Source organism: Pholcus phalangioides, unplaced genomic scaffold, assembly GCF_987345545.1.
Source record: "Pholcus phalangioides strain wild (caught in Gottingen) unplaced genomic scaffold, Ppha-v1.0 ptg000015l_1, whole genome shotgun sequence".
Classification (NCBI taxonomy): Eukaryota; Metazoa; Arthropoda; class Arachnida; order Araneae; family Pholcidae; genus Pholcus; species Pholcus phalangioides.
Window position 1 is genome coordinate 59480856 of NW_028301608.1, and position 18621 is coordinate 59499476.

General features: G+C 37.1%; 1 protein-coding gene across 1 annotated transcript; it reads left to right on the top strand.

Annotated features, from left to right (window-relative positions):
• Window positions 1-1844: 1844 nt before the first annotated feature.
• On the top strand, window positions 1845-18621 carry LOC149076325 (glutamate receptor ionotropic, kainate 2-like). Its single transcript, XM_089242211.1, has 8 exons — window positions 1845-1991; window positions 12875-12975; window positions 13301-13388; window positions 14213-14371; window positions 14488-14635; window positions 17153-17400; window positions 17515-17795; window positions 18222-18621. The coding sequence occupies exons 1-8, from the start codon at window positions 1845-1847 to the stop codon at window positions 18619-18621; spliced, it is 1572 nt and encodes a 523-aa protein (XP_089098337.1).

The following is an 18621-nucleotide window of genomic DNA, read 5'->3' on the forward strand; positions in this document are numbered from 1 at the left end:
TAGAGGGAACTCGCCAGAGATCTCAGCCTAGGGGCGCAGCTCTAAGATGTGGTGGGGGAGAGGGCGTGACCGTACTATGAATATTCAATGAAACATAAGATTATAGATCACCTGATTCAAAACTTAATTCTGTTTTTAATTTCTTATCAAATAAAAGATAAAGAAGTAAAGAACTATTTTTCAATGTAATTGAATTGTATGAAATTAGAAACAAATAAAAATACTAAACAATGGCCACAACAGGCAAATGTCCAACTTGGTGGCTGAAAAAAGATGCCCATAAAACATATGGATGTCAAATATAAGAGTGCATTATGTAATTTCGAAAGAACATTTCTTCTGGTTTTCAGAAATAATATGTTTTTATCGTGTTTATTGAATTAGAAGAAATGTATGCGATAAGTATTAGAAGGGTTGATTTATTCAGGTAATAATAAGAATAAGTAAGAATCCGTTATTATTTACTACATATTATTGTGAGTTATACTACGGATTAAAAAAGGAGTAAGTATTACTTGCAGCTTATGAGAAGTTTAAATACAGTGGAACTTGTGGTTAATTCGAACTTTTTATGAACTTCCCTTGTGTTTTCTATCTAAGTTAAGGTTAAAGTTTCTTGTTCAATTAAAATTTTTTCGAATTTTTTGGATAATTCGAAGTTGGAGGGGGAAAAAGTCATGATTTTTGCATGGGAAAATATAGTTTGGAAAAATTCTACAAGTCAGACTGCTTTTCTCGATTTGTTAAACAACGAATTGTTAAAAGACTAATAAAAGTTGTTTAAAATTTTGTTTTTCCTCTACTTTTTTTCAAAATAATTTAATGCCTATTTTGACAAACATTAGCAGAATTGTACCACTTAATGCAGGTTATGTTCTTTTTTAACCTATGGATCAAGGTGTACCATTCAACATCTGAATCTCTTTGTCGCCGTTAAGAGTATGGAAAATATAGGAATGTTCATACTGTAATGTGTTAATGAAAGTATATTGCATAAGAATGATAAGCAAAATTTGAGAATTACTTTCGTAAAGGATGATCGTGAACTCTTTCCGTAAATCAGGCTTTGAACAGAGTCAAGCAATACTGCAGTGATGCTAATTCCAGAGCAATGGAATAATGTAGCAGCTAAAATTAATTATTGTAATTAAAAATTATCAAAATTTGGAGGAAAAGTTTCGTAACTGATGATGAAATTTTGATAATTTATGATTGTTATCCTACGTGAATGATGATAATGATTATGTTTCACACACAATTTGTAGTCATTTTACGGATCCGGGATAAATTAATTGAATAATTCGAATTTTGGATATTTCAAACTTTTTCTCAGTGACTTTGAACTTCGATTTAACCAAGTTCGACTGTATTTTTAAAAATTATTAGTACAAAATATTATGTTTAAAATAACATACAGCCTATATATAGATGCGAGTAAAATAATCTACATAGTTTCCCCACAGAAACGTATACACGCCAACAACCTCCAAAAAACTTAAGATTTTTTTTGTTGATGAATAAATTTCACACCCGGGCGGATTATACGCAGCAGGAAAATCGGATACTTTTTATTTGTTCCGATTAGTAATTTTATTTCCATTTTAAAAATTCCTTGAAAATGAATATATAATCCATTCATTCAATTCTGGTGGCAAAATTTTATAATACTGAAACAATTTGAATGAAATACGGTACATCTATAAAACATAGCTTATCTTAATATATTACATGCTCAAACAGATGCAAACTCCAAAGTCCTACGAAGACGTGGTCGTTCACGTCGAGCCGATGTCTTCATTCCGTTACTGAAAATGATTTGGGTCATTTTCATGGCTTTCCTTATCATGAATGTATTCCGAAGTCAACTTTTCTCGAAGCTGACTGTTGCAAAGCCTCAACCTTATATCAACTCGAAGAAAGACTTCGTCACCAAGACGCATATAAAGGCCATCTCTGCGAGAGGAATAGAAATCACAGAAATCATTGGAAAGGTGAAATTATATTTTTTGTTGTTGCTTCAAATATATGATTTAGTTTGATCTTCATCATAATTTATATTTTTCATGATACGATTTTAAAAAGCTATTCATATCTGCATTTTCCCGAGGAAATGTCTCGTTCAAGATAAAATATTTTTCTTGCTGTTATTTTCATAATAAGCAAGCAGAAAACTTCGTGTTAATGTATTGTACAAGGTGTCAGAGAATTTAACCGCCAAAATGAGAGGAGTGATAATACAAGTCAATAGAAATAATTTCTGCAATGAAACCCTTTCTTAAAACCCACTTATTCGGGTATATATGCATTACCTCACTTCAGAGGTAATACAAATATGATGATCTTGCTCTCATCATATGGAGCGACAATGAAATTTCATATACAATGTGAAAAAGAAAAAAAATTCTTCCTTCCAGAAAGGAAATTACGGAGGAAAAAATATCGTCCCTTTAAAAGTTTTATGTGTGTGTGTATTGGGTAAATATCTCCTCCCCCCAAATTCCCATGGTTACTATAGGACTTTCTTCCCTCCCCTTGGTATCAATGGCTTAAATTGCATACGTACATGCGTTGACCAAAAAAAATTGATATGCGACTGTTTTATTAAAAGACTTGCTTATCTTGACGTGTACTGTTACCCCATTCTCATTCGGGAGGTAGAGTTCTAGGGCACCCTCTATTTCGTACATTCATAAATTAGAAGTAGAAATATCTTCTTTCAGAACACGGGGCTGCCTTACCACGACGGAATGTTGAAAAGAGTTCTACCTAATTTGATATCAACTACAGAAATGTTTGCTGATTCCGTTCTAGAGAAAGTAGAAAAAGGGGAAGTTTCGCTCATCCACGGCATTCTAATAACAGAGAATATGGTCAGCCATTACTTCGAGAGAAAAATGCGCTGCAATTTTCACTTTGCGAACGAACATTTTTTTCATATTCCTCTTCTAATACCCTTGAGCAGAAAGTTACCAAAATCCTTCAGAGACAAATTTAATTATGGGTAAGTATTAGGTTCTCTTTTTATAATATACCAACAAAGGGAAGAGAACCTCAAATCAATAGTTTGTACATAAAAGTTTGGATTTCTTTTCAAATCACAGGATTGGGCCTTTGTAATGCTAGCGCAATCCATATACTTTTTTTTTTCCAGGGTGACTCGCATGTTTGACGCCGACATTGCCGGGAAATGGTTCAAACCGGTGAAGAAGCTGGCAAGACAATGCCAATCGTACAGTGAAAATCATTTGAAACCACTGTCATTGAAGAATATACACGGTGTATTGGTAGTATGGGCAGTCGGTCTAATCATATCCACTTTGACATTTCTTGCGGAGGTATTAATAACAAAAATAAATAATGGGCCATTGGTTGAAGAGCACTGACCCTATGGCTTGACGTTTTTTTCAAAGACGAATTTATAATTAATTAGAAATGAAATGAATAAATTTTCCTTTATATTGATGTTGTTTTTTTTCTTATTTGTTTCTTAAAATATAATACATTGGCCGAACATCGTACTAGAGCCGATCTATAGTCACAGCTCATTTACTGTATAAGGTGTCCGGGCTAAAAATATATAAAAGTAACGACTTAAGTAAGAAAGAAACCCACATGATTACTTATAAATTTAGGTTACATCTAAGAGGGCAACTCCTGAACTTCATTTGCAGGTCAAGTGAGTATCCATTAGTTGATCTGCATATCTGCAAATGGTACTCTTTTGCCAAGTGTTTATAGCATTTGAAATGTCATTAAATAAACTGCTGCAAAGATACGCTGTTTCAAATGATGTGAAAAGTTTTAGATTTTACTTAGTTCGTGCACGGCATTTAACATGTGCCACTGATTTAAATACAGCTAGCCAGAGCACGCATTGAACCCTACGCTATGGCGTCCAATGCTACTACTAAACCACAAATTGCACCTCGTAAACATTCCCCTGAGAAACTTTTAATGAATCATCAGCGCATATCGAAATGTACCGTATATGTGTAGTGTAACATCGCGTCAAGTTTGTTACTGAGGAATGCCTGTCAAGTGTTCCAAAAGTGCCGCAATCAGTCTTTCGAATTCGTAAGCAAACCATTCACCTGTATCACGTACTCTGCACGTAACCCGATTGCGTGATCTCTGTGGAGAGAATTTTTTCAAAATTAAAGTTTTTGCACCTTGAAGTAAGGAAACCACAGAAAACCAAATTCAGCTGACCATGGCATCCTCATGTTGGCAGTCGGTGCAACTGCTGTGAAAAGCGTATAATAGCAGTTGTCGACAGTGCGCATGTGCGACCTTCGTAGGAAAAACTTGGATAAAAAAACCTAAGTATTTCCCATATCGTTGATGCAGCTTTTTCATAAGCAAGCATGTGTAGTTCTTTGAAGATCAACCATTACTTTCTGATACTTTCAGCCCAGACACTTTGTATTTATGAATTCATTTTCAAATATGTGTTCAAATGTTTTGGAAGGAAATCTCGTGTGAGAAATATTCGGTATAGAATATATGAGAAAATATGCTTGATAAAAGTGATAATTGTTTTTTAAAAGGGAACGTTTTTATTGTAATTTCTGATTTGACTACGGATATTCCGTCACAATATCCTTGATTGAGTCACTGATACTAACGCATAGTAAGCGGGGGGACTGACATCTTTGTCCAACCTTGTCTGACTGTAAATGAAAACTCGTTGTTCAGCTGCAGAAATTTGGAGAGTGTGGAATCCTTTGTCGTATTTTTAAAACGGGGTGAAATTCAAGTGTTCACTTGAATTAACACTTAGTGTGGAAAGAACCGAGACATATCTCGGGTTCTTGAAACTCTCTCAAAACGGCAACCCTGAGTCCACATAGTTTTCTTCTCCTGATCAAATGTCCCCCTCCGCCGTCCTGTCAATAAGCTGCGAGTGGGCGGAGTCAACTTTTGCTCAAAGTTTTATAACAGAAAGTGGGGGGGGGGGGGAGAGAGAGAGACAATGTTTTCCTATTCCCTTTGAGGTAGTATAGTATTACTACATACAGCATAAATAACAGCAAACGATAATGTTTTTTTCCTTCTTACTTGTTTTACATAGTAATATTTTGACTTGGAGAGGGGGGGGGGGGGCAATAACCAGCTCACAATCGGAAAAAAATCTTCTTGAAAATAGGTGTCAATTTCCAGAAGATTTAGTGATTTCAAATGTGGAAGTTATATTGCGGATCAAGAAAATTTTAAAAACCGCTTAAAGGGTAAAGGTTTTTCTACCTCTCTTTCCCTTTGTATGCTGATGAAAGAGGGGGTGGAAAGCAAGAACGGTGATAGGGTTGCACCTGAAAAAAACGATAAAACACACTTTTACCATTACCGGTGAAAATCACCCGCATAAGAGAATGTTAATAAACATAAATAATACTAGAACATAGTTTAGTATAGTAAAAATTTTTACTATAGAAAAATATTTTTTCTAAAAACTTTTACTATAAAAATATATTTAATTTTTACTTAAGAAAATGTGTTTTATAATTTTACAAAATATTTTCCTATAGTAAAAATTTCGAAACGAAACATTTACAGCACCACAGTACAGTATCCCACCGCTTATAAGAATCACGTTGGGTTCACCCATTTTTGATTTTTATAATCGATGATCTTCCTACGTTAAAACAGCATTTTGTTTTGCCGATCTGACTCTTCTAAACGGTGGCTACTATACTGACTTCTCTGGCTGCAAGAACAGCGATTACTCCAGTCACTTGATAGCCCATCAATTTTAGTTGTTTTTTTTTTGATTGGTCAAAAGGGCCTTTCTTCCCCTGTTGTTGCAGACCAAAAGCTCCAGACCTCTGCGTGACTGAACAATCGACCCTGGGCGATCATTACAATTGATGTCAACTTTAATAGGCATTAAATATTTGTAAAAGTAATAAATTTTGATGATCTCATTTTCTGGTCGGGTATCGTTTTAATGGTATATCTAAAACTTGCATGAAAGTCCAGTATCGATTTGCGAGTAAACTCTAATATAAATGGACTTTTTAATAGGGTTTTTTTTTCTCGTCGTAAATAGCCGGAGACTTTCGTGTCGGCCACGTGTTTGTTCTCCGTATATTCACATCAAACTTCCGACACAAATCTAACAAACTTTTTCCGTTTGTACAAACCAATCCACTTACAACGATTGAATGGAAGCACGAAAATATTCTATAACCGAACTCCCACACATTGATATAACTTTGAAAAGATCTAAATAAAAGACACGATTTTTCATGAAGAAATTAAAGTAATTTTTTTTTATGAGAACTGAAGGAAACAAATGTATCTCTTTTTCGGACATACAGGTGGCACTGGACATGGCGTCAATGGAATATGGGCTGATTGTTTCTACGTTATGTAGCATTGCATGTTAGAATGTCTATTTCCTTTGAGGAAATGTTACGTCTCAGAACGTTAAGCTTTGCATAATGTCTTTACGTATCTTTTTCTATATTTTTTGTTTCTACGAAAACTTATCTTTTAGTGAGAACTGATCATTCTTGTTTCGAGCTAAATTTTATTGCGGTAATTTGTGTAAATTAATTTGGATAACTCTTCTCAGAAGATAATTTTTTTTTCTCAGAAAGCATCTCTTCTTATGTGAAACCCATAGAATCTTCTAGGGCAGTGTTTCTCAACCACCGGGCCACGGCCCATTATCGGGTCCTTGATATCAATAAAACCGGGCAGAGTGAGTGATTCATGACATTTCATCTTCCCCATTTATTTGTCATTAATCGAATTTATGACCGGGCCTTCCACTCAGAAAAATAATTCTACTTACTGGGCGTAGGAAGAGAAGTATTTAGGAAGAGCGGCCACTTTATTGGTTTGAAAACGAGTCGTGGGCCGCTTAAGTGCTCTGAAACTGTGCCATCGGTCACTTGATTGATCTGGGAATGTGCGGTGGACCATTTGAGTCGTGTTAAAATGTGCCACGGGCCACTTCAGTGACCTGGGACTATGAAGCGGATAAATTGAGTGATGTAGAACTGTACTGTTGGCCACTTAAGTGCTCTGGAACCATACCACACGTTATTTAAGTGATCTATAAATATGTTGAGATTCCCTTGAGTGGTCTGCAGATGCGCCGCGGATCACTTAAGGGATTTGTAAATCTGCTAAGAGCCGTTTAAGTGTTCTGGAACTGTGTCGCGGTTCAATCAAGTGTCCTGTAAATACGCCACGGTGGTTTACAAATTTTGTTTGAAGTCGCGGGCCACATCAGATGACTCCGAGGACTACGGGAGTGGGCTATGGCTCCGGCCAGTGTTTTTCAAACGCCGGGTTGTGACATCGTCCATAGCGAGCCACGAGTGATTTGCCATTTCTTTTCTCCTCATTCATTTTTCATTAGCCGTGTGTTTGACCTGGCCTTCCAGTTACAAAATTAAATAAAACCGGGCCGCGGGCTTCTAAAGGTTGAGAACCACTGCCCTAGTGTACCCATAACTATGGAAAGTTCTAGAGCTCCCTAGTGGGACGTACCCCCCCCCCCCAAATTCAAGGAAAGTGATCTATTAGGTCTGCATCTATTTCGTGATTGGTACCTTTTATTAGTGTTCTGTAATCTAAAAAGGATGATAAAAATAAATTCAGAATCCATTGTTTTTTTCACTAACTTTCCTCTGAATTGTGATTTTGATATCATAATCATCATAATTATTATTATGTGAAAATTATGAACGAAAATTATTTCAGATTACTCTCTACCATTCCTGACGGCAAAATATTCAAAGAGTTACAAATTTTGTATGAAAAAAATTTTAAATGTAAAAGGAAATGGTGGAAACGATTTTAAAACTTATCGACACAAATGTTTGTACATTATAGAATTAATATTGAGTATTGATCGAAATCGATGCAAACAGATATCAATATAAATTAAATGATATCGCAAAAAAAGTGATTCATATGGTTTATAACTACCTAAATCAAATCAATGCATGTTTATAATGGAAAAATCAGTGGCGTAAAAACAACTTTACATGTTAAAACAAATCATCAAAGTACTTTGCTTTCCATTACCGTACATGATGAGGGCTAATACGAAAATAATAATAATAATAATAATAATGGTAAACTTTTTTTAAAAAAAGAAAAAAAAATCCCTTTAAAGTGTTTTTGAACATCACGAAACGAGAAATACTATAACCAATAAAATTTTTTTTTGAAATTGTTGGTATTTTACGTGATCATATTCAATTACAGGATCAAACTTCTAAGTCAGTTTTACGATTTTTCGCGTGAGAGGAATGAATCCATAATTTTTTACTCCGATTTACTTTCCAAGATTACCAAGTCAATAATATTTTGAGATTTATTGTCTTTTTCTCCAGATATATTGATAGCAGATGAATAAAAATCGATTTAAATTAATATTTCCGAATTTATCACCGGATATAAATGGAATTTCACGGTCATATTCAGTGCATAGATCTCATGGAGGAACGTAATCACCACGTTGATAAGGTTCGCTTTGCGTATGCGAAGGTGAGTTCATTCGATAACTTTTTTCAATATATCAAATGAAATTATGATTGAACAGAAATTTTTTATTTCAAGCGATTCATCACAAATCAATTTTTTTCCCGTAAACAATTGCATTACATAAATTTGTGGGAAATATTTTTAATTAAAATGTATAATTATAGACTGGAGACTTGACACATATTTCCGATGTTAGCATAGTCTTCCGTAGAAATGATTACACTATTTTTAGATAATAATATTTGATGTCTTTTGAGCGTAAACTTGTATTGTTGGCCCGAGCCCCGTTAATATTTGTAATTACTTCACCCCTATGTTGATGACATTGAAAAAGGAATTCACTTAATACCATGACTGGCAGCTTAATAGCGGTTATGTATTTTATTTTTATACAGTATATTTTATACAAATACAAATACAACGCCACAACAGGCAAATTGCCCAACGAGGTGGCTGACTTAAGAACATCATGGATGCCCGAGCCATTTTTTGGAGGCCCTACCTACTACTGCTACACCACAAATGCACCCTCCCCCCGCGGAACCCCCCAACGAATCAGTACATGCGGGAATGTGCGTGTACGTGTAGTGCAACCTGACGTAACGTTTGTTTCTGTGTAATGTTTGTTATGTGTAGTGCTGCCATCTGCCACCAGTTTTTCTAACTATGAGTGAAGTGTTATGATTGAATTATTTATCGTTGTAGGACTGTTGCTCTCTGTGGCGAGACTTTTTAACGGGAAGATCGGCTCGCATTTGCGCCTTGAAGTTGGGAACCACAGAAAACCAACTTCAGCCGACCACCACTGTGGGGTTCGAACCCGGATCCTCGCATCGCGAGTCCGTCACTATAACCACTCGACCACCACAGCGAAATTTTCATTTATTATATTTTTATATGCAGTATATTTATTTATTTTATTGCTATTGGGTTGCCGTATTTAGGCTATGACAAATTGTTAACCATATTTTTAGGGCGTTTTTCCCAATATTATATTATTTATTTTTTTTCATACTGATTTTTCTTTTTTTCCAGCCACCTTGTAAGGGAATTTGCCTGTTGTGGCTTCCGATTTCGTATTTGTACAAATATATATGTCTCAATTTCATGAGTTTTATATGTCACAAAAATTTACCAATTTTTCTTCTCCCGATACGTTGAAGAGTGAAATTCGTGAGTGATATTAACGTAAATCACGTAACATTAGTGACAAGTGCCTATTTCATTGTTACTGTTTCAATCGTAGGTGATAAAGGTCACAACTAAAACTTTATATCTTTAATGTGCGGTTTATACAGCGCCGTCTTAAGAGCATCATAGGCCCTCCGGGTGAAGTGATATTTCTGAAGTCTGACCTGGCAAATTTACATGCTTAGTCCCGAAAATTTCAACGAGATCTCATTTTTGTGAGCCTCCACTCTTCACTTGAGGCCCCCCGTTCCATACCCGGATAGGCCCATGCGTTAAGACGGCACTGGGTTCGTAGCCGGTCAGTTTGTCGCATTCAACCCGTCGCGCCTCAATTTGTCGTGGTACAAATTTGTCGCGGTATAAATGTCGCAATAAAAGTTTGTCGCGGTATAAATGTCGCAATAAAAGTTTGTCGCGGTGTCAATTCGTCGATTCTTCGCTGTACACGTGTTATACACGATCTTGTACATAGATTTTTTGTCATACATGGGATAAGAAACATGAAGAAAAGCGCACTAAAAATAATTTTTATGTCATTTTGGAAAGATCATATTCATATTTTATTATTTAATTATTATAATTACCATATCAATCATACTTAAAAATTTAACAATATGTAAAAACTTAATTATTAAAAAAATTTTAAATGTTGAAAAATTTAGTTTTGCTATGAGTAAAATTTCAATATTCTTTTGGAAAAATTTCGGTGTTTATGATATTCCCCATATTAAAATGGAGTCTCTGTTCAAGTGTAAACGTGCATCCGACCCATGGGCTCCAGAGTCCCCACCAACACTTACCACTACAGTATCTCCTGAAAGTATCTGAAATAGTTAGTTAATAATTTAATTTAATTAATATTTAATTTTCATCTTATCATCTTTGTTTCCAGCAACACCCACTTTCTGCCGGGATTTTCATTTCTCTCAGCGACGGGAGTTGGGGCGTACCAAGTCATCAAGCTGATGACCACTTTGAAGTGGACACTAAAATGAGTGTTTCATCTCCTCTTTTTGAGAATTATGGAAATGCGGCAAGCCCCAAACAAAATAATTTTAATTTTCCAAGAGGTGACCATTCTTCCATGTTTCTTTCAAGCTTGTCTTCTTATGTTTGTGTTTTGTTTCCCAACACTATTTCGGATGCATTTGAAGGCACCTTGAGACGTTTAAGATGGCATACTATGGCATGGTCTGCTAATGAGGAACATATGCAATATCAGTTCGTTCCTCTATTTGCAGTAGAATTTTTTTTTTTTGTTCTGGTGTCTTGCTAACTAGCCGCTTCGGATCAGCTGTTTCTAATGTCGAAAAAACAAAACAGGGGCTTCCTTCCCGAGAACGTAAAATGAAAAATTTCAGGCTATTCAAATAGAAATTCTGGATCTATGAAAAAAGTTTGAGCTGAAGGAATTCAATCTCCCGAGTCATGAAGACGGTTGCACAAAAGTCTTATGAAAATAAATCAAATGTATTGCTTGCAAAAAATCTTCGGAAAAGAATTTTTGACTTTTTTTTTTATCTTTAAAAATATTATAAGAATCTTCAATATTAAGTAATTTTGATTTGAAGATTAAAGTAAAAGTAATATCATCTTTATTACGATTTTTTGAATAATGTAATTGATTTTTTCTTGTTATGTAGGCCTAAGTATTCTTCATATTCAGACAACTTTTAAGCAGAACGCGAAAATGAAATAAAAAATTTAATTTTTGAGAATTTTCGGGGTGTTATATTCTAATTTAAAACTAGGTTTCAGTTGTGTGTTTCTCGCATTTGTACGACGTTTCGAAAAAAATTCGTGAACGTCGCATAAACGGATTTCCACTGTAATTTATTCGAACGAATTGGGGGCATAGACAAGTCTGACAGATTGGAAACTTCCGTTTTTATGGCTCTGTCCAATATATTGCACCTGTCAGGAAATTACCAATATTCTATGAATTTTTTGCTCAATTTAATGAATGAAATGTACTACTCAATTTAATGTTATCACAATTTTATGAATTGTCATAATAATTTACAATGATTGAACAATACATAGATGAATAAAACAATATTACATCTTGCAGTAACGGGGATATCAGAAGTTAAAATTGATTGGTGTTCAAGGCCGTAACCAGGTTGGAGCAACCGGGGCACTGCCCCAGGGCCCCCGAGCCGAATGGGGGGGGGGGCCTCAAAAAATGTACACTTAGTTTGCATAATAACAACCCTTTCAAGAAGGACTCCGATGGGAAAGTGTGCCCTGGAACCTCGAAAAGGCACATTACGGCCCTGTTGGTATTACTCGATGTATCCAGCCGTATGGGCGTGTGACGCGTGGTCATACGTCTTGCTATGAAAGGGGAAACGTCTTGTTTTATGTCTCGACTTTTCTATTTTTCAGCAAATTGTATTATCTTGGTGTGCTCCCCAACGCACCTCGCTGCGAGAAATAGAAATCCCGGCAGAAAGCGGGAGGTTTATGCGATGAAAATTAAATTTTGAAAATTTTTTTGGTCGCAATTTATTATCTTAGTGTGCTTCCCTCGAGGACTTCAATGAACACTTTCCTTCATTTGTTAAAAATTAAAATAGGGACGGAGAGGGCAGCGCCGTCGTAACGCATGGGCCCACCCGGAACTCAAGAGAACAGCGGGGGGGGGGGGGGCGGCTCAGAAAAATGAGAAGTAGTTGAATTTTTCGATAATTTAACAGGTAGGGCCTCAGTGAAATCACTTGGCCCGGTGGCCCATGATGCTCTTTAGATGGCCCTGGGAGAGAGGGAACATTTCCAATAAATGAGAAAAAAAAATTAGTTTCAATTTTCGCTTAACGCGAAAACCTATTTATCAGAACACAATAAAGATTTACAGCGATTCAAAGTCGCCGCGACAAAATGACTCGACGACAACTTTGTACCGTGACGAAATAACTCTGCGACAAATTTGTACCACGGCGAGTTTGTAGAACGACAAATTGACGCTGCGACAGATTGACCGCAATGAATTGACCTAGTCCCCACTGGATTTACCCGCAGGCAATTGCGATATACATAAAAGCTGTATTTTCTCTCTCTCTTTTATGATCAAAAACGTTTCAGTGTTGCATTGATATATATATATATATATATATAAGGCAATACTCGTACATTTATACTAAATTATGATTAAATTAAATTAAAGTTTTTTGGGTTTCAGCTACCACCGTATGTGTATATTGAAGAAGAAAATGGGACCACCCACTTGACTGGTATCATGCCTACGATGATCGAAGTTCTGGCTGCATGGCTGAATTTTACGTTGGTCTATATTTGGTTCTTATAGAATTAGATATTTATTATAAAAGAAAAGACAAAAACTTGCTATGCAAATTTACACTTGCTAAAAAATTATTTTTTCCCCTCATTCTAAGTTTTCCGTACAGTATCGTTCAAAATAAATTAAACACTTATTTGCCTTAAATCGCTCGCTTTCGCGGGATAGATGCTTTACATCAACTATGTAAAATAAAGGCTAAAGCCTATAAATAATTTTATTGCGTCAAGTCAAATAATCAAGTAAAAGCTCGAATAGTTTCGTGAAAATTTTATGATACATGGTTCTTTTTGTCTGATAATTTTATAGACCAATTTACGTTCACGAACCCCAAGACTCATACGGTTTGCTCGTTAATGGAACATACACTGGAATGACCGGAATGCTGTACAGAGGCGTAAGTAAAATTCAACTTTACTTTACTAACCGCAACCAACAACCACTGTCTATCGCCGTAAAGGTGGTTTATATACTCTAATTTTTTACTGAAACAATTTTTTTCTACTTTGATCATTCTTTCTGAAAGAATCTCCTATATTGGATACTTACTGATATACTATATACAGTAGAGCATCGATTATTCGATACACTTGGGGACTGGGGGCTGTTCGGATAACTGATTTTTCGGATAACCGATAATTCACGAAAAAAAACTGTACCAATGTTTTAGAAGCAATATGAGAGAAAGAAACAGTGCTATTAAACACAAAACTGTATATATTTTGTATCACACAATCTTACGAATAACACAGAGACTTGCCTAGTTTGACAAGTTCAAAATGGCCATTAAAGTAGTCCTTCAGTTCAGAAAAAGAAGTCCAAAATTTTCTTTTGCTTCAGAGCTGTCTCGTTTTTTTTGCCGCTAAATCTCGCAAACGTTTTAAAGACAGCAATTGCACAGCATCACATTCTTTTTCTTGATCTAAGCACTTCATAGCCGCCTAAAGGCAGTGCTTTCTCCCAGGATGGCCCTTTTTCATTTAGCACGGTCGTTGTCGCAAGGGTCTTGGTTGTCGATGATACTGGCAATGATTTCATCGTCCGTCAAAATACTTGATAGCCAGGGTCATCGACATCACATTCGAGACAGTCTTGAATGTTTTCCTGGTCGCATTCTTCAAATCTGAAGATTGTTTCATCACTAGAACGCTTTCGGTTGATCGGTATTGGGATAATCGATGCTCTACTGTAAATATATATTTAATTATTTTTTTTTTACAGGAAGCCGATATACTCATGAATCCACTTATACCGACTTACCACTTCCACGAGCACGTTGTATACACGAATCCCTTGTTGGTAGAAGACTTTACGATGCTGTCCGGAAAAGAAATAGAGGAAGCTGGTTTGTTCTTGTATTTAAGTGTGTTATCACCCGAGGTATGTAAACTGCTAGCAACGAAGGCTGTAATCATATGGGTATGCAATGAATCAGACAATTTCATAAATAACCATTCATTTTAGGGTTTCATTTTGTAATCTGATTTGTTTGCAAGGTTTGGTGCGCTACTCTGGTAACGATGCTGGTGACGGGTGTAACAATTGCCTTGATATATAAGAGAGTGCTATCAGATAGCAAAGATCGCTTTTCGCTCATTTCACTTCAGTACGTGTGGGCAAATTTCGCATACATGATGCAACAAGGTGAGGTGCCATTATATTATCTGTTTGTATCTCTTTAAACTTGTTTTTTATTATACCGTATCTCTCTAACTGTAAACTCTTTCTTTGGTGTTAATAGTGTGAATATACTGTTCAATGAGCAGAGCCTTTTAAAGCCGCATCAGCATCATTAGCACGCAGTAGAAAGATGCTCCGCAGCACTAGAATCTGAAGATTCCAGATATAAAATGTTACAGCTGGAGACACACCCAATAATCACTAATTACAACCCACAAATAACTAAAACCACTCGTCAGTACCATACCAATGCGAATTCGCGCCAGGAGAAAGTCACAAATTTGGGGCTAAGATATCCGATTACTATGAAAACGTCATTTTGAAATAAATTATCTTTTTTTTCCATTTTTTATGAAAGTCCCGTTTTTTGTGATTCCAAAACAGCCTTATCGTGCTTATATAACGCTTAGAACTGTAGTTACGTCCTCTTTAGTGTAACGTCCACATACTATGTACTACTGAACCAAGCACATGCACCTCGTCCATATTCCTCTGTGGAACTTCTAACGAATTGATACATGTTGGAATGTGTATGTACGTGTAGCGAACCTGACGTGAAATTTGTTACGTGAAGTGCTTCAATCTGCAATCAATTTTGCTAACTATGAGTGAAGTGTAATGATTGAATAATTGATTGTAGGCCTGTTGCTCTCTGGGGCGAGACTTTTTTAACGGGGAGATCGGCTCGCATTCGCGCCTCGAAGTTGGAAACCATAGAAAACCAACTACAGCCGACCACCACTATGGCAACGGTGCGGTTCGAACCCGGGTTCTCGCGATGCGAGCCCGTCACTATGACCACTCGACCACCATAGTGGCCATTCTTACATACTAAGTAATCCGTGCTAAAAACTTTGAATGAGTTCTAAATGAACGCTACTTTTAACATTTTACTTGAGTTTGAAACATGACTCCTAAAAACCTGTTGATTGTATCATTACAAAATTTAAATATGGTATTTCGTCATATATTGTTAAGGTTATGAACTAAAATGTGAGGTCTACTACATGTATTTGTGTAACTTTCAAATAAAATTCACGCGTACGTTAATAGATTTGCATGTGGTTTATCATAACCATGAGCCCCCCCCCCGCCCCCCATGGTCTAGTGGTTAGGATTCCTGGCTTTCACCCAGGCGGCCTGTGTTCGATTCCCGGCATGGGAAATAACTCTACAGCTGCGATGGTCGCGTAGTCATAGTGACGGACTCGCATCGCGAGGGCCCGGGTGCGAACCCCAGCGTTTCCACAGTGGTGGTCGGCTGGAGGTGGTTTTCTGCGGTTCCCACCTTCAAGACTCGAATGCGAGCCGATCTCCCCGTTAAAAAGTCTCACCACAGAGAGCAACAGGCCCACAACGGTTATAATATTATATCAACTGTTATATTAATATGATACAATTATTCCATTATTATACTTCACTCATAGTTGGAAAAAGGATGGGCATGTCAAAAGGAGGGGGGGGGGGCATGCCATGCCAAAGCCTCCTAGATACTAGCCTATCTAGGAGGCTTTGGCCACCCCCAGTTAGACCCATTAGTTAAGACAGAGCTGATTGAGACAGAGAATTTATATAACCCTCAATAAATCCACCTCTGCCCAGACAGCTAGTTGCTAGGTCAATGAGTGACTAAAAAGTTACATTGAGAGTTTTCAAGCACGTGAGTGAGCAAGAGAGTGACTTAGAGCGCGAGCAAGCATGCGAATGACATAGAGAGTGTGAAAGCGTGGCAATGACAAAAACAGTGACCTAGAGTGCGTGCAAGCATGTAAATGACCAAAAGAATGACCTACATAACCACTTAAAGTGCGTGCGAGCATGTGAATGACCGAAAGAATGACCTAGATCATAGTTCCATTGCTTTTTTGTTCAGAAATTTTTCCTTTCATTGCACCCCCATCCCCCGTCAACTCAAGCGAACCCATGGGATTCTTCTATATGTTATACTTGTAGCCTCTACTTCCCCCCCCCCCACCCGGACCATTCCATCGCCCATCAGGAAACGATATTGCCCACTTCCAAAAACACTGACCTAGAGCATGTGTAAAAGTGTAAATGATCAAAACAGTTACCCAGCAAGGACCATGTCAGTGAGCAATCAAAAGAGTGACCTAGAGCGTGTTCAACAAGCATGTGAGAAACCAAAATGTACAAGCATGTGAATGGACTAAAAAAATGAATTTTGAGCATGGGAGTGGCCGAAAGAGTGACTCAAAAACACATACGTACTTGCGGGGGTTAGGCAAAGCGGGTTATGACGCAGGAATGGCGCATTCGAGGAAAGAGTAGTCAAGAAAATTAGACTAGAATGGGAGGTCATCAAGATTTGTGTAGCCAGCAGGCGGCAAAACCATAAATGCGCCTTTGCATATTTGCATATTTTAGAGCATATTTTGCCACTTTTTTTCTTTAGTGCATATAATCCAGACTCCAATAATTACAAGTTGACCTCCATATATTTTCCGGCTTCATCATCATCAGATGTCAACAGCAAATGGTTACTGAGACACGTCCGTTCCAAGAAAGCATCTCTAGTCTCAATAATGAACCTATGCTGGATGGTAGGAGTTGCCTTCATTATAATGACCGTGTTTAGGAGTCAACTGTTCTCCAAGCTGACGGTCGTCAAACCTCGTCCTCATGTCGACTCTAAAAGAGATTTCGTCACTAAAACTTATTTCACGACTGTATCAGCTCAAGGAATCGAAGTGGAAGTCATCACTGGGAGAGTGAGTTCAGATTATAAATAAAAATTATGGATTTTTTTTCTGCTCATAACTACTCACTAGAATCAGCAAAAGGAAAAAAAAATAGTTGCAAAGTATTAATCTTTTATTTTCCAGAATACGGGGATCCCGTACAATGACGAGATGCTGGCAAGCTTGCAGTCCAACCTGTTGCCTGGAAAAGAGCTATTCTCGGACCCGATTCTGAACAATGTTGAAGAAGGTAGAATGGCTCTGATGCACGGCTATCTCATTATCGAGACAGAAATCAGCCGCTATTTCGAGAAGAAGACTCGCTGTAACTTGCACATCGCCAAGGAACATTTTTACCCGATACCGCTGCTGGCACCAATGAGCAGGAAGTTACCGAAGGATTTCCTCGAAAAATTCAATCTGGGGCAAGTTATTGAAATTCGTATGTACTGTACATTTGTCAAAATACAGTCAGATTCGGTTCTAATGACATTAAAGATTTCACGAAATTTTTTCGTTATAACCGAGAGGTTAACGCTTTTAAGACCTTTTGTTTAAGAAAAATATGATGAAATCAAATATTATACATGAATTTCACTATGATTATGGTGATTATATTTGATCAAGGAAAATGCTTGAAATCGTGATAATTACTCGAAACTGGTAAAGAGTGATTTTTGAACACACTTTGAGCATTTTTTAATTCAGAAATACCTCTACGGTGAGCGGATGATGAGATATAGGCCGAATTAGGACTTACAGGACAACCTGTATTTGTTTGGAATCGTTTCAATCAAATCAATTGTACTTTATATGTCTCTATTTATATTGCTGTTCCCCCCCCCCCCCAGATTCACTAGGTTGATTGATACAGATATTCCAGGGAGGTACCTAAAGCCTACGAGACGTTTATCGTACCAATGTCAGACTTATGCCGAGCGGTACCTGAAAGCTCTCAACTTGAGGAACATTTACGGTGTGCTGTTGCTTTGGGGAGGAGGTTTAATTTTATCCACTTTTTCTCTTGTTATGGAAATTGTTGTACACAGATCATCGTCGGAAAATCGCCTTCCCCAACTGAATACGATTTCACCAATCGGTTCATCCAAACAGGAAGACGGAGGGCCTTCGAGAAGCCGCAGCAGCAACAGTGGAGATTCTCGTGACACAACTGCGATTTCGATCGTCTCCGTGGAAGATAGTCCTGTAGCATCACCTCTAGGCGGCGAAGGAACATCAACATCAACATAA